This window comes from Portunus trituberculatus, chromosome 15 (assembly GCF_017591435.1).
Source record: "Portunus trituberculatus isolate SZX2019 chromosome 15, ASM1759143v1, whole genome shotgun sequence".
NCBI lineage: Eukaryota > Metazoa > Arthropoda > Malacostraca > Decapoda > Portunidae > Portunus > Portunus trituberculatus.
The window spans coordinates 5,717,963-5,743,785 of NC_059269.1; the positions used below are offsets into that span (position 1 = coordinate 5,717,963).

The 25,823-nt window shown below is 40.8% G+C and overlaps 1 protein-coding gene across 1 annotated transcript in view; it reads right to left on the reverse strand.

Annotated features, from left to right (window-relative positions):
- LOC123503953 (Down syndrome cell adhesion molecule-like protein Dscam2) overlaps window positions 1–25,823 on the reverse strand; it is a gene marked incomplete at its 3' end in the record, with an annotated part of 474,494 nt that overhangs the window by 7,774 nt on the left and 440,897 nt on the right. The window contains exons 15-24 of the mRNA XM_045254079.1: window positions 18,945–19,067; window positions 16,936–17,124; window positions 14,759–14,900; window positions 8,521–8,681; window positions 7,829–7,960; window positions 4,899–4,993; window positions 4,353–4,564; window positions 3,611–3,795; window positions 2,642–2,788; window positions 2,228–2,383 (exon numbers count right to left, since the gene is read on the reverse strand). Coding sequence (XP_045110014.1) covers window positions 2,228–2,383; window positions 2,642–2,788; window positions 3,611–3,795; window positions 4,353–4,564; window positions 4,899–4,993; window positions 7,829–7,960; window positions 8,521–8,681; window positions 14,759–14,900; window positions 16,936–17,124; window positions 18,945–19,067 — 1,542 coding nt within the window. The remainder of the gene's footprint in view (window positions 1–2,227; window positions 2,384–2,641; window positions 2,789–3,610; window positions 3,796–4,352; window positions 4,565–4,898; window positions 4,994–7,828; window positions 7,961–8,520; window positions 8,682–14,758; window positions 14,901–16,935; window positions 17,125–18,944; window positions 19,068–25,823) is intronic.

A 25,823-nucleotide genomic window follows, 5' to 3' on the forward strand; every position in this document is an offset into this window, starting at 1 on the left:
AGCAGCAATAGAACGATCGGAAAGGAAACTGGAGATGAAGGTACAGAGAGAAGGATAGAATCCGTAGGAGGGTAGTTTAGAAATTAAAGATTTGTGCCAGACTCTATCGAAGGCTTTCGATATGTCAAGGCCGACAGCAAAGGTTTCACCGAAGTCCCTAAAGAGGATGACCAAGATTCAGTTAGGAAAGTAAGAAGATCACCAGTAGATCTGCCTTTACGGAAACCATACTGGCAATCAGAGAGAAGGTTGTGAGCTGATAGATGCCTCATTATCTTCCTATTAAGGATAGACTCAAAGGCTTTAGAAAGGCAGGAAATCAAAGCTATAGGGCGGTAGTTAGAAGGATTGGAGTGGTCACCTTTTTAGGGACAGGTTGAATGTGAGCAAACTTCCAGCAAGAAGGATAAATAGAAGTAGAGACACAGATGAAAGAGTTTGACCAGGCAGTGAGCGAGTTCGGAAGCACAGTTTTGAGAACAACAGGAGGGACTCCATCCGGACCGTAAGCCTTCCGAGAATCAAGGCCAGAGAGGGCCAGGAAAACGTCTTTATAAAGAATTTTAATTTTAGGGATGAAGTAGTCAGAGGGTGGAGGAGTAGGAGGAATATGCCCAGAATCATCCAAAGTTGAGTTGGTAGCAAAGGTTTGAGCGAAGAGTTCAGCTTTAGAAAAGAAGAGACAGCTGTAGAGCCATCTGGATGAAGTAAAGGAGGGAAAGACGAAGAAGTAAAGTTGTTAGAGATATTATTGGCTAGATGCCAGAAATCTCGAGAGGAGTTAGAATTGGAAAGACTTTGACATTTTCTATTGATGAAAGAGTTTTAGTAAGTTGGAGAATAGATTTGGCATGATTACGGGCAGAAATATATAGGGCATGAGTTTCAGCAGTTGGATGGCTACGGAACCGTTTGTGAGCCGCCTCTCTATCATTGACAGCACGAGAACAAGCAGAGTTAAACCAAGGCTTTTTAGCTTTAGGGTTAGAGAAAGTATGAGGAATGTATAGCTCCATGCCAGAGATAATCACCTCTGTTATGCGCTCGGCACAAAGAGAAGGATCTCTGACATGAAAACAATAATCATCCCAAGGAAATCAGAATAGTACTGCCTTAGTTCCTCCCACTTAGCAGAGTTAAAATGCCAGAAGCACCTCCGCTTAGGCGGGTCCTGAGGCTGCACTGGAGTGATAGAACAGGTAACGGAAATTAGATTGTGGTCGGAGGAGCCCAACGGAGAGGAAAGTTTAACAGAGTAAGCAGAAGGGTTGGAGGTTAGGAAAAGATCAAGAATGTTGGGCGTGTCTCCAAGGCGGTCAGGAATACGGGTAGGGAACTGCACTAGCTGCTCTAGGTCATGAAGGATAGCAAAGTTGAAGGTTTGTTCACCAGGTTGGTCAGTGAAAGAAGATGAAAGCCAAAGCTGGTGGTGAACATTGAAATCCCCTAAAATGGAGATCTCAGCAAAAGGAAAGTGAGATAAGATGTGCTCCACCTTGGAAGTCAAATAGTCAAAGAATTTTACATAGTCAGAGGAGGTCTATCCACCTATATTTGTCTATCAATCTATCTAGCTCTCACTTGCTTGTTTTCATTTTTCCACCAGCATTGTCTAAAGTACATATTTGTATTAATAACCATTGCCAAAAATCAGAGGTCTCAAAATACCAGCGTATGAACGCTTGAGGTCTTGAGGTCTTGAGGCGTCAGTTACTTCATTAATCATAATTTTCTCCAAATTTAAAAAACTGGTGACGCGGAAGTGTTGTTATTTTATACTATAGTACAAGTTACAGTAATATCTACTGAAAATATGATTTTGAACAAAAATAATGATTTCCTTAAGTTCTTGTGGGATCTCTTATCAAACTACCTTCAAAAGGGCGAAGTTAAAAAAAAAAAACACCTAGGACAGTGCATTGCCATGTTACTATAAATGACAGACAAGTTGTGTTATTCCATTATTCCGGTGATGACTGACCTAATTCAAATCTTATATGGAACAAGGAGGAGCAGATATTATTAAAATAACCCTTTAGAAGACAAAAAGACAGGAATCGTGAAAGCTTGGGAGGAAACTGTACCAGCCACAATGTAACACCACACCAACTCTGTATCAAATTGTTGCCATTAAGTTACTGGAACGTGGTAATTACTCGTCTCTAACTTCGGTAGAAGCGTCTGTATTCTAAGTCCTTTCTCTTCTCAGCCACCCTTCACTACTCACCATCCTCTTCAGTGGCGCAGTTGATGGGACGGGAGGCGGCGCCCACCCCAGCACTTGTGGCGGCGGCAACACTCACAGAGTAGTTCGTGTGCCTTTCCAGGTCCCCAATGGTGGCGCTCGGCCCATTTACCACCCGAGACTCGCCAGCGGGAAGACCTGGTGGGAGAGAAAACTGTGTAGTGTGTCTGTTGTGTCTGTTTATCCTCCCTTGCTCACTGGCACTGTATAGCTATGTCGATTCCGTCTTTGTTTCATTTAATGGTTTATATATAATTCTCATTCTCTCTCTCTCTCTCTCTCTCTCTCTCTCTCTCTCTCTCTCTCTCTCTCTCTCTCTCTCTCTCTCTCTCTCTGTGTGTGTGTGTGTGTGTGTGTGTGTGTGTGTGTGTGTGTGTGTGTGTGTGTGTGCATTACCCGTGTGGTCGTCCATGGGCGTGTAGGTGAGGGTGTAGGAGGTGATGCGGCCGTGGCTCAACTCAGTAGGGGGCGGGGACCAGGACACCTCTAGACGCGTGGAGGTGAGGGCTACGCAGGTCACGTCCCCAGGTGGCGCCTCGGGTACTGGTGGGAACACACGAGTCATGATACAATTTCTACAATATAAAACATTCATCTTAGTAATACTGAATAGTACTGCAGTTCCTTAAATTTGTCATCCGTATTACAATTATTACCACCACGGTCTGCTTAATCAACCCCTTGAATATTGTTTTTTACATAAAAGGGGAAGACCGACCAAGGGGAACAGAAAGATAAAGAAAAAGGCCCACTCAGTCGCCAGTTTCCTTACAGAGCCGATAGTTAGTCAAAGAACAGGAACAAATGTCTTGAAACCTCCTCTTAAAGGAAGTCAAGGCATAGGAAGTTGAAAATATAGACACAGGCAAGGAATTCCAAAGTTGAGCAATCTTGTTAAAATGTTGTGGTTTAGATTTAGAGTATGCTTATCAAAGACGACAATGAAGGATGAATGACTGAGTATTTCAAACTTTTCAGTATCTGTCACTGAAATTTATGCTGAGTCAAATAATGCTGAGTTAATGAAATACATGATTATAGTTTATGTTATGCAATGCTTTTTTTCATTAGCAGTATAGAAAAGACTGAAGGGTTTCTTATGAGTGCTTTTCCCTCTAAAGGTTTATGATCTCTGAATCTACCATCTTGATAATGTTCTTAAAAATCCAAAGATGTTCCCTTTTATCTATCAAAAACAGCTAAGTCACAGAAATATTTACCAGAACAAACGTAACATTTAAAAGACCAAATATGTGTAAATAAAGACACTGGATCCTTACTTCTTTCATTTACCATTAAGACAAGTGAAGGCACTTTCCTCGTCTTAAGTTAAATCTTTCTCCAGCAGGATTAAAAGTTTCTTACCGTCCTCCAGGGTAGTGGCGGACACCTCAGTAGAGAGAGGACCTGGACCCTTGGCATTGAAAGCTTGGAGGACGAAGATGTAGCGGGTATATCGTTCAAGACCGTCCACTATGTAAGCCTCCTCGTTCGCTCCTGGAGTCATCCCTACCGTGTCAAAACTGAAGGATCGCCCGCTTTTCATGATCCTGCCGAAGAGGAACAAAAGGTGAAATACTGTCATGTAACTGGTGCTGGAGGAAAAGAGGGATGTCTTTGTATGGCGTGGGAAGAGAGGAGGAAAGTTACAGGGAGTTGTGGCTCATGGGAATAGAAACTGTGATAAGGGATGGGGAGAAACTGAAAGGTCGTTTGTAAAGGGAATAGATATGATACACAAACATTTTCTTGTGTGTGTGTGTGTGTGTGTGTGTGTGTGTGTGTGTGTGTGTGTGTGTGTGTGTGTGTGTGTGTGTGTGTGTGTGTGTGTGTGCTGCTCTCTGCCGCAGTTCTACATGTATCTGTAAATCTCCATGTGTGTGTATTTCCATCAGTTAGTTTTTAGTCTCTCTCTCTCTCTCTCTCTCTCTCTCTCTCTCTCTCTCTCTCTCTCTCTCTCTCTCTCTCTCTCTCTCTCTCTCTCTCTCTCTCTCTCTCTCTCTCTCTCTCTCTCTCTCTCTCTCTCTCTCTCTCTCTCTCTCTCTCACACACACACACACACACACACACACACACACACACACACACACACACACACACCACTCACCCCTCCAGTCTGTGGCCCACGTAGTACCCCATGAGTTGGCCGTTCCAGGTGTCAGGGTCAGGGGGTGCCCAGGTGAGCTTTACCTGCCTGGAAGTGACGCCCACTGCTCGCACCTTGATGGGAGCCGCGCCTGGGGCCTCTCCTTCCGTGCGTAACGTTAGCGGCTCAGAGGATGGAGACTCCCCAACACTGTTCACGGCCACCACGCGGATCTGTGGGAGGGAGTGTGTGGGTTTTTGAAGCAGAGGTACTGTACCCACACTTTTGTTCTTCTCTGCTCTCTGATGTATGTTTGTCTGTCTTTGCTGCGTGTTGGTGGTTTGATGGTATGTGTGTGTGTGTGTGTGTGTGTGTGTGTGTGTGTGTGTGTGTGTGTGTGTGTGTGTGTGTGTGTGAAAGAAAGAAACCTAACTTAACTTATCTTGACGAAACCTAATCTCACCTAACCTAACTTTATCTTACTTTCCCTTACCTTACCTTACCTTACCTAACCTAATCTTTGTGTGTGTGTGTGTGTGTGTGTGTGTGTGTGCGCGCGCGTCTCACCTGGTACACCTTGGCGGGCAGGAGGTCGTTGAGGACTGCCGAAGTGGTGCCGCCCTCTGCCCTCAGCTGGCGGGTGCTCACGCTGTCCCACGAGGCTGGGGAGGGAAACACGTGCATGGTGTTAATGTTTTTTATCTCTGCCTCGCTGCGCGCCTGTAATTGACTCGTTTTATTCATGTGCTCTGCTACATTCAGTGTTTGCTCTTTGTGAATTGTGCTTTATACTATTTTTTTTCTTTTTTTCCCTTTTGTTTTATGATGTAAGAGCACATTTTCCATTTTTCCTCGTGTTTGTAGGTAGACGTGGTTCATACGTGCATGGTTTGCAAAATATGTCTTTGCTATTTATGTATTTAATTTAGATTTTTTTGTGTGTGTTTTGCTTTGTATGGCAGTTTTATTTCATACCGTTCCGTGTTTGTAGACGCGACACGTCCGTACATGGTTAAAAGTAATAATAACAACAACAACAAAGCATATGCCAGAATGAATGCGATACCTGTCCTTTCAGTAAAACTCGTGATGTGCAGGAATACCTGTGTGACCTGGTTAGCCAACTAGGTACCTGTCATGTTCCACTGTGCGTCATTTGTTTCCATCCAAATCAAACTGCAAAAAATGTATGACTGGCTATCCATCTATGCATCAATATCACTCGCCAGAGCATTAGTATTGTTTTATATGATTTATACATATGAACTGAGATATTACTAGAAATACACATACAGCAATAATGTATGTAATGCTAGCCTTGAAAGAGAAAGTAACGATTCCGCAGCTTAGAAACAGTACAGTTTTCAACCCACAGGCCACAACATCAAAAAAGTTCTGTTTCTTGAAGTAGAGTATTTCACCGATGCATGTAACTTTTGAATAAATTTTTGCATCGTTTTATGTTTTAGTATAGACTGTCGCTCAGTCTGCAGTGAATGGTTTCATTTTTTTTTTATTTATTTATTTTTTTTATTTATACCATGTGGGCTTTTCACGGGAATTTCTGGGCTAAAGGGGGTACTTTTTGTGGTACCTCTTATCTCAAAGCCCACCTGCTAAGAAACCGTTGCCCCGAGTGAGGAAGCTCAACCTACACTCGGACCGTGGACAGGATTCGAACCCGTGCGCTTGAAGACCCCTCGGACCTCAAAGCACGCATGGTTCCATACCAATAATTCAGCCTTATAGCTATGGAAACACGAGAGAGAGAGAGAGAGAGAGAGAGAGAGAGAGAGAGAGAGAGAGACGGCAAGAAACATACAGACTTAGCGATTTTAGTAATGTAGATTTTTCATACTTTTCCTTCAGATATATTTTGTTCCGTTCATTCCGGTTGCATTTCTGTTGTATATATCTACTATCTCTATGAAACGTCATTATATGTATAAGACGTCACATATTACACCACTAGTCAATAAATCCATTCGAGATTCAGGTACGAATTCTAGTTTGTTATGGCAGATGATCGGAACCTCATTTTCCTCTATTTCTTTAACGCTGAATGCACCAAGAACAATAGGAAGAAGTTTACAGTTCATGGACGGTGCTACTTTCATGTCTTGCTGCCTTAGAACAAACATTTGTGCACAGACACACACACACAGGCACTTCATATCCCTCAAAAATAAGAAAAAAAAAAAAAACATGCATTCATATTTTGCTCGAAGAACCGGCTGCCTTTACAGAAATGAGAAGAATGAAGTCCAGAGAGCGGTAGCGGTGGCGGTGTGTCTCTCCCTGATGACTGTGTTTTGTCTCGACCAAATCTTTGTAATTAGTGGTAAATGGTGTGTGTGTGTGTGTGTGTGTGTGTGTGTGTGTGTGTGTGTGTGTGTGTGTGTGTGTGTGTGAGAGAGAGAGAGAGAGAGAGAGAGAGAGAGAGAGAGAGAGAGAGAGAGAGAGAGAGAGAGAGAGAGAGAGAGAGATGAAGCCTGTAAATTAATTCATAAAGCTACACGCAAATATAATATAAAAGCAAATATAGAATTAGTGTTGCAAGTAATGCTGTAATCACGAGATTATTAATTAAAAGCACAGGTAAACAGTTTTCCTCTCATGAGTACGTAATGAGCCTTTTAGTAGCCTCACATATTTCAGTATTATGAGAGGAATTCCAAGACCTTTTTATTTTTCCATTTCATGTTTTTTTACGATTATTAACCTCTTCAGTACCATGACACATTTTCATATTTATTCTGCTTACTATTTGGTGGTTTTAAACAGCTTCAGAAACTTATGTGGAGGATTAGAATAGTGAAGACTCTAGCCATTAAACTTCTGACCGCCACAGACCCTTCCTAATGCAAGTAAAATTGTCTAATCATACCTAAAACTCAAAGTAAAAATGTGTCCCCCCAGTACTGAAGGGGTTAAAGGAAGCGAAATATTGGAGCGGCGTACTAATATGTGTTTCTTATTATTATCATGTACGAGTGTATATAATTGCTTTTTTTTTTCTCGCATACATACACACGTGCGTAGCCCACTGTGACTACATAAAGAGATTGGGAAGTTAAAGTAAGGTATGCATATGTTGTTTAAGTGAGCGTTACGTTTATCGTTTCGTTAATGTAAGTGGTTTTGTGATTACTATTATGAGTTATTGTTGAAGAGATTTGCGGAAAGTATGAATGATTAAGTTATGAGTGATTAGAAAGGCAATAAGCATCAGTTTCTAATCCTTTCATAATACAATATATAGCACTTTACAACACTAAAAACACCGAATGGAATCTTTTCAATCACCACCTGAAAAAAATAAAAACAAGAATCTTAAGTTTTCCAACCTAACCTTTATGATGCTGTGAAATGACTAGAATAAAAAGCGTTCTGATTAAATACACCAAATAATAATAATAATAATAATAGTGTTGAATTAATGAGTTCATCGAGCTTATCGTAAACCTATTGAACTGACTCTACAAATAACGACTTACCGCTCTGGGGCTTCAGGTGAATGACATAGTGAGTGATCGGCGTGTTGGGGGAGGGAGGCGCCGCCCACGTGACGGTAGCCGACCTGCTGCCCTCCCGACTCACCCTCAGGTCTCGCGGCGCTTCAGGGGCGTCTGAGTGGGGAGGCAAAGGTCAGGAGGCTCAGGGTGCTCAGTGACAGGCGAGGGGGAAAGAGTGGCGTAAAAAAAAAATGAAAAAAAATACACGTATGTGTGTCGAGATAAAATTTAGATATCGGTCGTGTATGTGTGTGTGTGTGTGTGTGTGTGTGTGTGTGTGTGTGTGTGTGTGTGTGTGTGTGTGTGTGTGTGTGTGTGTGTGTGTGTGTGTGTGTGTGTGTGTGTGTGTGTGTGTGTGTGTGTGTGTGTGTGTTGTAATGAAAGTAAGAATGAATTTTTCAATATGGTACTTCATCCGTCTCTTTGTTGTGTTGGCGAAAAAGAAAAACATGAAAAACATGAAAAGAAGAGAAAAAATACAGCTGGACACGAATGGAGTGGAAAAGAGAGAGAGAGAGAGAGAGAGAGAGAGAGAGAGAGAGAGAGAGAGAGAGAGTGTGTGTGTGTGTGTGTGTGTGTGTGTGTGTGTGTGTGTGTGTGTGTGTGTTTGTTTGTTTGTGTCTGTGTGTGTGTGTGGGGTGTGTTTAAGAAGAAGGATTGTGGGGAAAGCTCACCTTGCACCCTCAGCTCCATGTGGTGCGTGTGGCTGCCGTAGGTGTTAGTGGCGGTGCAGGCGATAACCGAGGAGTCTTGCGGTGCCACGTTCGTTATCCTCACCTCGGCTCTCACCCCGCCAGGCCGCACCTCCGCCCCGTCCATCACCTCCACGTTGTACCTGCAAATGCAATAACACGTTAGTGCTCCTAAATAATACCGAGCATTATTCGAACTTGTTACCAATGGAGCACAAAGAACACGGGACTAATGCTTGTATTCATAAACGCTTCGGGATCTCAGGTGCTATCTAATGTCACAGTTCATTAGTCGAGTTTCCAATCATGTTTCTTTTCCATAAGCATTGTAGGCTATCACTGTAATCACGAGGCCGCTCTTGAATACCTTAACTTCTACTAAAACCTGTGGATGTTGTCGAGGTAAGATGACGCAACGTGTGAGATTACGGTCCATGGGAAGAGAAGGGACACAGTATCCACTAAAGTTATGATAATGGAAATGTCGTCTTTCGAGTGATAAATGCGGGGAAAATAATGTATGTGCTGTACCGAGATAGCCCTGCATCGTGTGTACGTGGAGGCTGGTTGCTCCTGAGTCACCTGCTGGGAAGATAAGATGGACTGAGATAATGTCTAAAGGAGCCTTTTAATTCTAAGAGAGTAACAGTTGATAATCATAAATCAAAACAAAATGTAATCTTTTATAATGCTACAAAAAATATTAAAAGCTTTACCATTAATCACTTTAAGTTCGATGATCTTTGCTTTGTATTATGGAAAGAAAACGCTTCCATGATATAACCACATGAATACTTTTTTTTTCCTTTTTGTGTTATATGTAAGAACACTTAGATAAAGTCTTTTCAGAATGTATCAATGCACAGTTGCAGCCAGAAGTAAAGACACATTCACTGTCAATACCACTGTGATTAAAGTTATCCTCAACCTTACATCTTCTTGTCAATCTCATTACAGAACCTGAGGACTGATAGACTGTGAGCAAAGGAGGTGGCTTAAGATGAAATGTAAGTGATAGACACATTGATAGTGATGGCTAATGATACACGACAATATCCATAATTACATATTTAACCTAAAGTAATACATAAACTTTAAGACGAAAGTTTTCTTGTACTTTTAAAAGACTGATCAAGAACATAGAAAAGAAAAAAAATAAAACGAATAAAGAACAGAAAAATATTAAAATCTTGGTCGAAAAAAAAAAATATGTAGTGTTGAGATCAGTTTAGTTTTATAAATGTACTCCGATACTCTCCCCTTGAAAGAGGTCAAGCCATAAGCAGATGAAAAAAGCATATACGTACAGAGTTCCACAATGATCATTAAAACTGGGAATACTGGGAATATTACGTGTATCTTTTCCATCACCAAATTTCCGTTGCCTGAGTACAGTTCACGTGTGTCTGTGGGTGTGACAAGTTGTACATGTTTGTGGGGGTGAAGTTTCATTGTTAATTAGTGAGTGTGTGATATAGTCGTGGGGCGGCGAGGGGAGAGTGGATGACAGGATGAAATACAGCGAAAGATACATGACAATTTTGTTTCACTTGATCTTTTATTTCTGTGTGCCTACTGTCAGACTCTCACCTGCCCGAGGTTGTGTTAGTCTGTGTGTGTGTGTGTGTGTGTGTGTGTGTGTGTGTGTGTGTGTGTGTGTGTGTGTGTGTGTGTGTGTGTTTAGATTTTTCCAGTTGCATATATCAATTGTAGATTTTCAAGTTTTGTTTCAGTTGCTGCTGCTGCTACTACTACTACTACTACTACTACTACTACTACTACTACTACTACTACTACTACTACTACTACTACTACTACTACTACTACTACAAAAATATTTCCATTCATAGTACCATTGATAAAAGTAGTAGTAGTAGTAGTAGTAGTAGTAATGTAGCAGCAGTTATTAAAATACAAACTGATCCGGAAGCAACAGTGAAAGTCAAATTACGGCTAAATTGAGATTTGATGCTGTGAGCCATGAACCACTGGCCACGAGCCCCGCCAGCCCAGCCCTGAGTGATCGCCGCCAATGACCCGCTGCACCATTTGTTGTGTCCTGACCGGCTACCACAACACCGCCACCAACTATCATCAACATTATCTCCTTCCTAATACTCTTACTGCAAATACAATCACTTACGTTACTACCACTAAACATTGCCATTATCTATCACAGCTATTATAATGCAACTGATACTCTTAGGCACGTACACGCTCATATTACGAATCAAATACAGTGTTCTTCCCACGTGAAAGGTAATATTCGCATTTCTCCCCAATAGTAATATGCATTATTTTTCGTTACCTGTAGATGAAGAGGGAAATTAAGAGCCAACTGTACATATAAGAAGAGATAAAAGGAGAATACTGAACATAGACTACCATTACATCCACAGCAATGTAAATATGATGTTTGCAAATTAAATAGCTTTTAATGTGACCACGTGACCACTGTAAAGGGAAAACATTGAGTAAAGCTAGGAATTGAAAATAACTCTGTATAAAATGTGAATAAATTAGAATGAAAGGATCTATAGGAGGAGGAAAACACACACACACACACACACACACACACACACACACACACACACACACACACACACACACACACACACACACACACCATTACCACCACCAGTTAGAACAAACTAAACATCATAGAAAGTTTTGATCTATTTTTCTGCTTTATTACTTTCACTATTTACTCTCTCTCTCTCTCTCTCTCTCTCTCTCTCTCTCTCTCTCTCTCTCTCTCTCTCTCTCTCTCTCTCTCTCATCCTACACGATTGTCACGATTTTTCTATTATTTTTCATCTGTTTCCTGCGTCAGTTGGAGTACCAGCAAATAGAGAGCAATCAGGGAAGATTGGCCTGTGCTGCCATCTGTCGGCCAGAACACAAAGCATTTATTAATATCTGGCCGGGCAAGGGAATAGCTTGGGGCGGGAGGGAGGGAGAGGAGCGAGAGGTGGAGAGAGAGAGAGAGAGAGAGAGAGAGAGAGAGAGAGAGAGAGAGAGAGAGAGAGAGAGAGGGAGAGGCAAAGGGGAGGAGAGTTGGGTTTGGGCGGAAACAATTAGATAGAATGAATTTCTGGTTTTTCTTGCTTCAGTATTGCTTCCCTCGCAGCAGTGATAAGTATTGTGTGTGTGTGTGTGTGTGTGTGTGTGTGTGTGTGTGTGTGTGTGTGTGTGTAAGGTAAGTAAGTAAGTGTGTTTTTGAGTGGTTGGTTGGGTCTCTCTCTCTCTCTCTCTCTCTCTCTCTCTCTCTCTCTCTCTCTCTCTCTCTCTCTCTCTCTCTCTCTCTCTCTCTCTCTCTCTCTCTCTCTCTCTCTCTCTCTCTCTCTCTCTCTTTGCGTCTTCAGTTTCCTGCTCTGATTGGCTTTTGTGAATTGGATAACTTTTGCAAATCCATTGATATATTGTGTTCCATTGATCTTTGTGAATGGGTTTGTTTTCATAAGAGTAGACTTTTAGTTGATATGTAGAGAGAGAGAGAGAGAGAGAGAGAGAGAGAGAGAGAGAGAGAGAGAGAGAGAGAGAGAGAGAGATTAGGAATTGTTGTACCTAATGTTGTGGTTGTAGCTTTTCACCCTTCACTGCAATATTGATGTCTCGAGTGATGTTTTAACCCTTCACCTTTGAAACACACTAAGGATTTCACTCATGTCTGGCTTTCCAAGGGACGTGACTAGAATTGCCTTCACTGTACCTAGCATCATAACAAAGGTGGCAGTGTATATCCTGTAGTTACTGTGGCTAGTTATTGAATTGCCTATGCTCGTTACATTATCACTTGTTTTCTTGGTTTGTTTTTGATTCATCAGATTTCCTTTATAGATGTGTGGCTTGGGGAGTTTTCTCTGTTGTTTTCTTCCTTTTGTTCATTTATCTATTTTCTTTGTCTTTTATTGTGTGTGTTTTGTCTTGAATCAACATTTCATTTTTTCGTCTTTCATTTGTTCGGTTCTTTTTTTCATTGTATTCTTTCTTTATTGCTTTTCATATATGTGTTTTGTAAGATTTAATCCTATTCGCACTTTTTAATCTCCTTTGTACTCTTTCACGCGCACATTTCAAAGCGTACTACGGCAATGGTTTATTCACCTTCCACATTTACGTTATATTTTTGTTGTTCATCGTCTATATTGTTTTGCTGTTCCTACTCATCGTGTCTTTTTTTTTTCTTTTGCCCTTAGTAACACGTGTTTTTCTTTTGCCGTTTATCCTAACCATTGTTCCTATTCATCGTATCGTCGTTCTCCTTTTTTTTTTTCTTATTTTTGTACGTGAGAGGGAAAAAGCTGACCAAGGGCAACATAAAACGAACAAAAGGCCCACTAAGTTGCCGGTCCCCTTGCAGGTCCCAGAGTTAGTCAGAAGAAAAGGGATAAATGTCTTGAAACCTCCCTCTTAAATGAAGTCAAGGCATAGAAAGCTGGAAATACAGAAGTAGGTAGGGAGTTCCAGAGTTTATACTTATTTTACTTTGCTGCTCATCATAAGCTCTATCTTTTTTCTTGTTGCCATTATTTACACGTATTTTAGTCTTTCTCTTCTTTACGGTGATGGACAATGGCTCCCAGCAGTGTGTTCCCATCACCTGCTGCTCACCGCGGGTCGTTCCTCGCCTCATCAGCCAGAGCAAAATGATCCGTTGGCATGACTTCCTCCACTTATATTTTGCTCCTTCCTCACCTTTTTCCTCTTCCTCATATTCTTTTCTCCTTAGATCCCGACAATTTTTCCCTGATCTTTATTTTTCTTTCTTATTATTTTCTAGTCTTCCAATACATGTTAGACAGCTTCACACATGGATATTCTCTCTCTCTCTCTCTCTCTCTCTCTCTCTCTCTCTCTCTCTCTCTCTCTCTCTCTCTCTCTCTCTTTTGGTCACTTCTCTGGCTGAGGTTAACGTCACGCCCGAGATACTAAGGGTTTTCAGTGATGAGCGAGCAATTAGTGTCCTCCTTGAGCAAGAGTTTGGGGAGTGGGATGTGGGAAAGTTCTCAGCCTTAACATAGATGAGACTATTATGAACTCTAAACTCTTACCAGGAACATATAGCTGGCGTTTTACGAGTCCACCATGTGATCTTCAGGACTGCGCTGGATTATACACTAACACACACACACACACACACAAACACACACTGGCATGAAATATAATGGCAGTGCTAAGGGTCTATCGTAATATTAATCAAGACGTTTACTTTTTTTTCTTCTTTTTTTTTACATACATTGTACATGCAACGCTCCAATTAACACACCGGACGTCCTCTTTAAGTAATGGGTTCCAAGGGACGTCCCGTGACATACCGGAATCCAGCGGTGACCTTTATACAACTACAGAGAAATTTGTGTACATTTTTTCCAGTGTTTTTTTTTTCTCCATATTTTTTCCACAATATGATGATAAATGTAGGTGAATAAATATATCATTTCTTCATTTATACTTCTTTCTCTCTCTTCCTCCTCTTCCTCCTTTTCTATAATAATTTCTTAGCTTCTTTCTACTATGCTATTTTATTTCTTTCCCTGTACTATACTGCCTCTTAACCCCTTCTGTACCATGACGCCTTTTCACATTCATTCTGCTTAGTATGTGATGATTTTACACACCTTCAGAAACTCGTATGGAGATTAAAATAGGAAAGTCAGTGGCCATTAATCTTCTGACCTCCATAGACCCTTCCTAATGTAAATAAAATCGTCTAATAATACCCAAAATTCAAGGCAAAAATGCGTCCCAGTGCTGAAAGTGTTAAATACTTGGTTAAAGCTGGTCCACAAACGGTCATTCTAAGATCTACACGTCTATTTGAATATATTATGTAATCTTATCGAATTCTCCTCTTTTTCTTTTCCTCGTCCTCCTCCTCCTCCTCCTCCTCCTCCTCCTCCTCCTCCTCCTCCTCCTCCTCCTCCTCCTCCTCCTCCTCCTCATCATCATCATCATCCTCATCCTCCTCTTACTTCTTCTCCTTCTCCCTCTCTTTCTCTTTTTCCTTCGCCTTCTCCTTCTCCTTCTCCTTTTCCTCCTCCTCCTCCTCCTCCTCCTCCTCCTCCTCCTCCTCCTCCTCCTCCTCCTCTTGGCATAATTTCAACAACAACCACAACAACTACTTTACTACTACTACTACTACTACTGCTACTACTATAGCCACCACTACCACCACCCCTACTACTACTGATAACTTTTCTCTCCCTCCCAGACGCACCTGTAGTCGTTGGTGTTGAGGGGTTTGCCGTCCCTGGCCACAGTGAGACTGATGGGCGGGTCCCCTCGAGCCTCACAGTGCAGCTTGACATTTTCGCCCCGCCGTGCCTCCACCCGGCCGTCCCCGCTCACCACTGGCGGCGCTGCGGAACACACGTGGAATTAATAGATAGATATATAGGTAGGTGGGTAGATAGGTTGGTTTAATGACTGCAGACATATATAGAATGTGTTAGGTATGTAAAAATATGATAAAAATACTACACATGATTTGATGAACGTAGGTTATGACATTTAAGTTAATACACACAATTTAAACAAGAAAATAGAAAACAAAAATGAATATAAAAGCTGACCAAGATGCCACTGAGTCCAAAAAGGAAGGTAAAAAAGTGCCATCTATTTAGTTTGGGTATAATTCGTGTTTTTAGGCTGTTTGGCTACTCAGTGTTGGAATGGTAAAGTCATATAAGGGATTTAGTATTTAGTTTTAAAATTAATGAAGTGAAAGTCTAGAGTATTAAACGTGGTAGGTGTACTTTTCATATTATATTCACACCTACCTGTACAAGAATATTATTGCGTATCTGAAAATCACTCTATATTATCTTTCTTATGAATATTATTAGTTTGATAAAAGTTTCTCTCTCTCTCTCTCTCTCTCTCTCTCTCTCTCTCTCTCTCTCTCTCTCTCTCTCTGTAGTATATTTTTCTAACCACAAATAGCCAGGGAAACATGGACATTTATTTGAGTAATGAGTAATAGTACATGTGATTATCTTCATGTTTAATTAATACCACTCATGGAAAAACATTTTACTCATTGGTGTCCGGAGTGTTAGATAATTACTGCACCGCTGCTGACTGGGAGCTGCGATGGTGGTGGAGGTGGTAGTGGTGGTGGTAGTAGTGGTGGCGGTGGTGGTGTTGGTGGTGGTGGGAGTGCATGAATATTTTTCCTCCCGCACGACATTGGCTGAATTAACTCTCTCTCTCTCTCTCTCTCTCTCTCTCTCTCTCTCTCTCTCTCTCTCTCTCTCTCTCTCGCTCTCGCTCTAGTTCTCTTTCCAATATTTTCCGCGTAAAGGAGAGACACAAGGAGCCACCTGAGGGCCTCTAAGCCTCTTGGCACAATTTATCAGGTAAAGTTAGGTACGTGAGAGTATGTACTACTGTCAGGGCTTAGCAGGCAGATCCCATTACCTTGTTTTCTTTACTGCTTTGTGTCGTTTTCTCTTCTTTCTTTCTCTCTTTGCGTTTATCTTTTCCGCCTCATGTTTTTGTGTTTTGTTTTAAAGTGTGTTAAGGATAATGCTTTTGTTCTTGGCTCGTGTGTGTGTGTGTGTGTGTGTGTGTGTGTGTGTGTGTGTGTGTGTGTGTGTGTGTGTGTGTTTAACTTGACCATCAAACTAATTACATTAACCCAAGACTTATCAGTGTGACCTGGTGATTTATAAATGTAACTTTGGAAAGTATTAATGTCATCAAACGTTTAATTTTTCTCTCATCTTCAACATACATAGATGTAGCAAAACTCTCAGCTTTAATCTCTGGACTCACTGAGGTGGCATCCAAACCCAGTAATGTGGCCTATAAACACCATAATTGTGACCTCTTTCGTGCAATGGAGATGAGGTTAAAATGATATCTTCTTTCAACACCATGGCTCTTACGTCCGTATTAAAAAAACGACTTGCTCTCTCACCACGACAGTTTTCGAAGGCCACAAAGACGACTAGAGGAGTTCTAAAGACATTTTCTCTTATATAAACTAGAAATTTTGCCAATCTATCAATGAATCCATGAAAATATCCTTAAAACACAAATATCTTCAACTAGAGCCTTTGGAAAACAGTAATGGCTAACCGTTTTAGAACACGAATATTAACCTAACTTAACACTACTTGATGTATTAAAAGCCTCTGACACCTATAACTATGACCAAACCTGCATGCATTGAAGATCAGACAGAAAACAGTACCTTTTCTCAACAACGTAAGCCTAACCTAACACTTTATCCTTAGCCTTACTGTGTACTCCCAAGGTGACGATATACTAGAGGTCTTTCATCCCCACAATTCTCGCCAAACATACATGCAATGAAGATAAGGTAGCAATAATACCTTCTCTCAACAGCATAACCGTAAGCTTAACCTGACACCTTATCCTTAGCCTTACCGTGCACTTGTAAGTTGATGATTTGCGAGAGGCCGGTCCCCACTCCATTATTAGCCTCGCACAGGTAGTCCCCTTCTGCCTCCTCTGTCACTGAGCCCACCACCAGTGTCCCGTTGCCCCAAGATCGACTCAGAGGCAGACTCACACCCACGTCAACATCCACGCTGCTGTACATGCCCTTTGCTGGCCCTGTGGAAGGATTATATTTACTTTTTCACATGAGGGTCGTGTTTTTCCTTGCTGTTGTGTGAGTATATCTCTTTAATGGTTCCCTGAAGGCGGCGGAGTCGTGCTGCTATTGTGTATATATATTCTTTTTGTTCTTTTTCAGGTTGCGTTACAGAAAGGAAGAATGTAATGAATAGGATGGAGTTGATGTTATTTAGTTATTGTTCCGGGTAAGTGGCGTCTGGAGGTACTATAGTCATTTTGTAATTTACGTGAGCTTGGATATCTTATGGTCTATACACAAAAATACAAAGTTTCTAGCTCTTATCAACTTGGTATTGCATTCTAGTATAAATTTCGAGAAAAGTAGCTCTTGGTACACTATAAACTCATTAGTATTTATGTAAACCTGAAGATTATTAAAGTTATAAGTACTTGATTAGAAAAAAACAACAACATTCCTGCCTCTGTCAAATTAATATTGCATTTACATATAGTTCGAGGAAGCAAGTGTTTGTTGAAATCACTGCGAAATTAATGGAAACTTGAGGAATAGTAGAGACACCAGTACTGAACTAAAAGCAACATTTCTGCAACTATGAATTCAGGATTCTTTTTAAGAGTGTACAAATAACAGGACATGAGCTTAAAACAAATTATTTTCCAGATTTTATTTTTACCTCAGGATCAAATCAAGCGTGCGATCAGCCTTTACGTTATCTGCTTAAATTACTCGACGCGAAAAAGTTTGTGCTGGTCAGTCGTGATAGAAAAATAAGAAAAAAAAAAACGTCACGTGACACACAAAGCTGAAAATTTTAAAAGAAGTTTGTATGTATTAGCGTTTCCTCCTGCTCCGTCCCACCTCACTCCCGATCAACTGTTCCTGTCTTGGATAAATTCATCTGCATTCCCTCGCTGCAAAACCTGACCTAAAAATCTAAAAGGAAGAAAAAGCTAGATGAGTTGCTGCCCAAAAAAAAAAAAAAAATACGTGATGCCTCCAGATATTGGTGCGAGGCAATCTAAAATCTCTCTCAAACTTTACAGGTGAGAGCGAGTAATTAGTTTCTCACTGAATGTCATTACGAAAGTTGGTGTGTGTGTGTGTGTGTGTGTGTGTGTGTGTGTGTGTGTGTGTGTGTGTGTGTGTGTGTGTGTGTGTGTGTGTGGAACTAAATTGCTCGTAGGTGTTTGGCAAAATGCTTCATACAACGTGTCCCTCTTGAAGCAGCGTGAACTCAGTCAGCCTCCTCACTCTTATCCCTCTCCAGCTCCCTCCCACTCGTCCACTGCTCTATTTGTTCACATCCTGCAACTTCTCTCGCTTAAAACCTTTTCCTCCCTTCCATCTTCTCTTCTCCTCCCTGACTGCTTGCTTGGTTCCTGCTCCTACTATATTTGTCCACGTCCAACAGCTTCTCTCTCTTTCTCTCTTTCTCCTTTTCTTAAGACTTCTTCCTACTCTCTTCCTTTCTCTTCATCTTGACTATTTCTATGTTTTTTCCTCCTCCTTTGCTTCTATTCTTTTCGCACTTGATCTTCATATTGTTTCATCAACTATCCCATTTTCCTTTACTATCTTTTCTGGGCTATCTCCTCCTCCTCCTCCTTTCCTGTCTTTTAATAGCCATACCTGATCTAACCCTTCTACTACTTTTACTCCTCTCTCGTTGAAGTCCTCTTCCTCCATTTCTTAGTCTCATCTTCGCGACTATCTGTCTTTTCTGGGATCATCTTCCCTTTCCCTTCATTCTCTTACCTGACCATCTGCTCTCCTCCTCTTTCACCTTTGCCTCTTTCACTTCTACCTCCTTCACCTCCCTGATTGCCTCTCTCACCTGGCCGAGCTCTTCTCCAGGTAACGGTGGGCTCTGGGAAGCCGGTTGCCTGGCAGGTGAGAATGGCATCCTCCCCTCGAATCACACTCACGTCTCGAGGCTCCTTCACCCACCTGGCCGGCACTGTGGAGATGTAGTAAGCTTGAGTCACTCCAGGGGAAGGAATGAGGAAGGGACATGTTTAATATCCCCAATGCCCATCCTCCCTTCTCGCTTCCTCATCTCCTGGGGTGAATTATGGGAAGTGGAATGGCTCAGAGAGAGTGAGAGAGAATTGGAATCTATCTCCTCTGTTCGTACCATGTGGCTAATGAAAGGTGTGAGGGATAGGGTTCAATGAGTCATGGACTACATTGGCATAATTGTAAACGAAGGGATTTGTTAGTAATTCAATACAGAATAGAAAAGTATTATTATTAATTGTTTTCTAAATATGTGATTTAGGTGCAACACAACACTAGAGGTGTGAGAGAAGATAGGAAAACCACAACCACAACCTACTTGCATGAAACACATACATAAGAAAATATAGAACAGCATTGCGAAGCGTCCAAGAAACACTGACAAGGAATGGGAAAAAGGAACATAAAGAGTTAAATTTAGATCAAACTAAACTATTTTCTAGAAATACATATGTACATAGTAGATGTTTAGTTTGGTGTTACTGTTGGAAACTATTAATCAGAAATAAGATAAAGAAAAGAGAGTATTACATTTAGATGAGGTGCCTTTTACTACTAATATAATTACACAACCATAACAATTTAATTTGTTTCTTCTCCAGTGCTATTATATATATGAAAAGAAGAAAGTCAGCATGGTAGTTAAGAGCGAGGGGGAAATGCAGTGTTAGTTCAATGATTGGAAAACGAACATGAAAATACTTATTTAGCTAGAGGTACAGTACATGTACCGCTGCACCAAGAGTAATGTCATATTTTGCCAAATGTACAGGATGTTTCTAGTAGATCTTGCGACATTACATCTTGAGCCAACTGTACATGATTAGGATAGGAAAGTATACATAGAGAATCTGTTATAATACTGCGATATGAACGATTGTCCAGATAAGTAATGCCATGTTCTGAAAAAAATAATAAAGGCAAGAAATATTTGACTCCGCTTCGTAGCATCAATTCTTAAGACAACTTTACATTAATTTCATTCACCTACACGATATGACATGAAAACACAGTCGACGAAACGCAATCAGATCCATCATAAGACTTTTTGGCTATGAACTCTTAAAACAACAGTACATTTGACTTTGTTTCGCTCACCTACACGCTATGATAAGAAAACAACAACATAAGCGAGGTGTGAATGAGGAAAAGCAATCAGTTCAGTAATAAGAAATCTTGCACCAGCGAACCGTAGGACAGGAGGGCAGTGAAGGGAAGGAGGGGGAGAAGTCACGAGCTGAGAACTTTTTAAACTCCTGCAGTCTTAAATTAGACCAGAGTTATTATTATAGTCTTCTTTTTCCGTAAACTGGGAGGAATGAGTGACAGGAAAAAGCCTTACGTTACTCTCTCTCTCTCTCTCTCTCTCTCTCTCTCTCTCTCTCTCTCTCTCTCGTAGTAATAATAGGAGTAATAAATAAACTGAGGAGAGATACGCGTGAAAGAACATAACACAACGACTCACTCAATATAATAGAACAATGAACATTACGAGTTGAAAGGAAAAAGAAACAAGATCAACATTTACATGAAAGAAATATCTGCTGTTACGATGGCGGAAAAATAAATATCAATAAAACAGTGGGAATGCCAGTACATATGAGAGCAATAAAAGTACTGGACTGTATTGAACGTAGTAAAGTGGCGTTGACGTGACCAATACAATACGCGATGGGATGATAAGGAGAAAATTTGGCATCGCTTGTGAATTTCATTTAAGTTTCCTTTGGTTTCGTTCATGACGTGTTTGTGTCTTGATGTATTTAAGAGGGTTCTGTAATGTGGTTATGTCTGAACTTTATCTATTGCCTACCAAGTTTTAAAGCAATAAATCATAGTCATCATCATCACTTATCATCATCATCATCATCATTTTCATCATCAACCTAATGACTATAATTTTACTCTGGACATGATTATATTCTTTATTTTTTCTTTATTATTTCCTTAATTGGTTTGTCTAATGTAACAGCTCTTGCTTTCAAACGGCTCTGGTCTCTCTCTCTCTCTCTCTCTCTCTCTCTCTCTCTCTCTCTCTCTCTCTCTCTCTCTCTCTCTCTCTCTCTCTCTCTCTCTCTCTCTCTCTCTCTCTCTCTCTCTCTCTCTCTCTCTTTCATAAAAGTTGAATAGTTTTCTCACTTCCACGTTGAGTTCCCTCCATTGAATTGCTTGTCTCTAATGGCCTTATTTTACTAATTAATGCAGTTATAATGTTCCAGCTATTTCTCCATTTTCTTTTTTAACAACTATTGTACCTACATTCCCTCTACCCTTTTTAACTTTTGTCTCACGGTTTATTAATCTGACTCTCCTACTCTTTCTTTTCCTTTCTCTCACAATCTACACATTTCATTTATGCCTTCAGGAGCTTTTCTCTCTCTCTCTCTCTCTCTCTCTCTCTCTCTCTCTCTCTCTCTCTCTCTCTCTCTCTCTCTCTCTCTCTCTCTCTCTCTCTCTCCATCTCTTTCTTTAATACAATTTTCTGCTTCAATTACCCTTTTTGAACAGTCTCCATTCATGTTCACTTTATCACTTTTTGCTGTATTCTTATCTCTGTTATTCCAAGCTTTGCCTTTTTCCATTTTCATTGTTTTTTTCTTTATTTCCTTCTTTTCATTTAATTTTTCCACTGTCACGTCTTATCGCAATGGCTTTTCCTTTTCTCTTGTTCCTTTCTTTTTTTTAATTTTTTTTTTTTTACCTGCCTCATTCTTTTTGTCTATTTTTTTTCCCTTCGCACATCGTATTCAGTTTTTCCTTTCGTCTCCAGTATCTCTAGTTTCGCTTCTATTATTCTTTCTTTCTTTCCACCCACTGTTTCCTTTTTTTCATCCTCCAAACATCATCTCTTACATTCACAACAACTTCGATGCCAGAGATAACATTTCGTTCTCTACATTTTCTTTTCCTTTCATCATCTACTCGTTTGTGAGACATTTTTTCATCCTTTCCTTCATTCATTTTTACTTTACCCTACCATTAATCTCTCTTTTTTTTTTTTTTTTTTGTCAGCCATTTTTCCCTCGCATCTCTTTGCCTACCAGACGACCCCCTTCCAAGGCTAATCTCCGCCTGTTAGATGCTTCCATTTCCTTCCAACATTAGGAGTAACTTGGCCCCGTTCGCATCGATCTACTCCACCTTCATCACATTCTCTCCCCCAGGCCATTACTCCCTCGGCGGCAGCTCCTACCCTCCGACCCCCAACACCACTACCCTACCCATTTCTCCCCTCCCTCTCCCTGCTCCCTGACCCCTGAAGGCCCAACGCCACCATAAGGTTAATGAGAGAGCGAAGTGATGGTGGTCTCACGGCTGTGGCTCAAGTAATATTTCTGGTGACCGCTGCTGTTTTGAGAAAGGCTTGTTTTTTTATTCTTTTATGTGTGTTTTTGTGTTTTTTTTAGGGGGAAGGTGGGACGTTTATATTATAGAGGTGGTCTCAGTGTACATTTGAGGAGTTGATAGCTTTGGTTTTACTACGTATAAGTTTAAGTTTGTAGGTGTATTGTATGATCAGTGGTGTTTGAAAAAGCTGAATTTTGCCTCTCTATAGCAATATTGTGGTTATCTTTGTTTTTTGGATGATTATTACTGTTGATATTAGCGTGGCTTTATTTTTTAGATGGATTGATTGGAATTATACATTTCATTTTCAGCAATCACTGTTGTTTCGATATTCCCTTTTTCCCGCACTCACTATTCTATATTTTGATGATCTTCGAATAGGAGCTCTTATTCTTCAATGTTCTCGATTTTCAACGTAACTTTTTTTCCAAGGCCACGAAATAACAGTTTCTTTGTTTATGTGCTTTTTCCTCCTTATTGTTGATGGAGAATCCCTATTTTCAGTAGTAAGACGCATATTTACCATGAGTTTGGGTGTGGTTAGACGATTATATTATCATGACTCTATGGAGGTCAGAAGATTAATGGTCAGAGTCCTCACTATTTTAATCCCCACATAAGTTTTTAACGCTGTATAAAATCACCAATTAGCAAGCAGAATGAATATGAAAACGCGTCATAACACTCAAGCAATTACGAGCAAATAAAAAAAATACTTAAACAACAATATAAAAATAAACACTTGAGAACACGATCCTACATAGATTTTCCTGGTAATTGTGTTGATAGTGACTTAGAATCAATTGATTGATGATAATGGCTGCGTGTCTCTTATGTTTGATGTATGTTTCCGTGTCGCGGGTGGTGTTGCTGTAATCGCGCTAAGCAGTGTTTGCTCAGCTTCTCTCATCACAAGAGCCGTAATGATGTGTGCCCTTCCCTCTAATTGATAGCTTGTAATTATCGACAGTTTGGCTGATCGTAGTGGACTCTCTCTCTCTCTCTCTCTCTCTCTCTCTCTCTCTCTCTCTCTCTCTCTCTCTCTCTGATATTTCTTTTTTTTTACTTTTCTTCTTTTTTTAATCCATCGATTCCCACTTCCTTTTGGCCGCACCAGCAGTTCGGCGCCAATTAGTGCAGCAGCATCCCTCCTTCCCTCCCTCACCATCGCATTGTTTTCTTCCTCCTCCTCCTCCTCCTCCTCCTCCTCCTCCTCCTCCTCCTCCTCCTCCTCCTCCTCCTCCTCCTCCTCCTCCTCCTCCTCCTCTTCCTCCTCCTCAACCTGGTTCTAGCCTTCTTCATTTCCATTTTATTCTCCCTTTCTTAATTCTATCTTTTCCTCGTAATGTTCTCCCTAGACGCGCCTCTCCCTGCTTCCTCAATGCCATAGCTTCCCCTCCCCAAGGCTGACGTTCTCCTGCAGTCATTATTTCTATTATCAGATCCCGAGGGAGGCCTGTCTAAAACCCCACCCCGTCTACACCGCCCTGCCTCCACCCATCCCTGTCCAGCCCGCCCCAGTCCGCCCTCATCTCTCCCATCATCACCCGGCCATTATCTTGATCTACTCTGGGACTTATCTCTAATTAGCGAGTGATCTGTCTAGAATAAGTTTTAATGTGCGGTGCTCAGTCATCCGGGTCCGAGGGGCGGAGGGAGTTACGTGCGCCCACTCTCCGTAAGATTAATGTAAATAAATGATGGGAAATGGAATGAAATTGATAGATAAAGTGAGGGTTTTATACACAATATATTTCTTCGGTATGATTTCATTAAGGTTTTCAGCATTTCAGGGTATTCATGGTTTTGTTCATAGATACTGCTTCCTTATGATGGTGGGAGTATATAACAGCAGGGTGCAGGCTGCTGTGTTTTACTGGCGCCTCGCAGGGTGATAATCATCAGTTGATCTCATTATTTTTATCTTACTGACAGTTATGTTCATTGTACATGTGCTGCGCCAGGCTCGAAATTGAATGCGGTGAGAAAAATTGATAACTATTTGGTAGCGGAGCAGCGCAGATCACGTACTGAGGCTTAGGGTCTTTGTTCCTCTGCTGGGCGCTCGCTGTGTGTGTAGTCACCTCGGATCTGAACCTGCGGGTGTCATTGCGTCAGCTCGTTCACTGCAGACTCTTTGTTTGGAAGAGTGTTTGTTGTCTCGCCAACAGTAGTCTGTGTAGTGATATTATAGCTGTGCTGTAGTCAAACCCACTGCAGGGTGTCTGTGCCATTTCGCTTGATTAAAGTACCTCATGTTTCCCTTTCCTTCAGGTCAGTCCTATGAATTAATGCGTTTTCTTTCTTAGTTTCTTAATTGATGGGAGAAGAACTGTAATGTGTGAACAATTTTTATTTACAAAACAATATTCAAGAAATTATTTCAATGTTTTAGTTCACTGTGTTTTATTGATTTCTTTCTTATTTTATTTATTTAGTTAGTTTATTAGTTAGTTGAATTATGGGACTCGAGTCAAGCCAGGAATGACGGAACAGCGAACATGTATCTCTCTGTTGTGACTCGTTGTACTAATCCGTTTTCTTGTTCTCACTTTATAGAAATTACATAAAAAAAAGATTCTCTAAAGAAAACTAAGCACGTCATATCAGTCTTAGTTAGTATGAAGAATCCAGCACAAAGTATTAATTACACACTATGAATGCATGGTGTAGGGGAGCCTAAATACGAGTACAGGCACATACAAGGGCCACACTAGATCATAGGTAGTAATAGGGAAATTCTTGACTATGCTGAGGATTTTTATTTACATAGGAAGTTAATTGCTAATGACTAATGAACTAATTACATATACAACTCTTATAACATGGCATTCAACTCCTTGCTATGTAGTATAATTTTTCTATATGTGGATTGGGATCACGTTGCAGCTGTTTCAAGACTTTTAAGTGCAAATTATATAAGCATCTTTTTTTTTTTTTTTGGATAAGGTCACTTGTCCTTTTTAATAAATTTCCTCACTGAATAATCACGTGAATTTACTATCAAGAAAATTATTCAGATCCGTCGATTTAATGTGGTTACCGTCCGGATTAATCATCGCCACATATCCAGCACTACTTTTAATCACAAGATATTCACCGCAATGTGCTGATTAATGGTGAACGCAAACGTTGCTATTGATGAACGCAAATACAACTAGTACTCAATATCCTACTAATCCGCATAACTGTAACTCAGGATATCAGGAATCGCGCGTCGTTCTGCCTCTTACCTAACCACTGGGAAGGAAAACCGTGTCCTGCAGGGAAAGAAAATACAAACCACGGACTACATTACTTTTGTCAGAAGAGATATTACGAACTTTAATGCCGTGCTCAACTAACCACT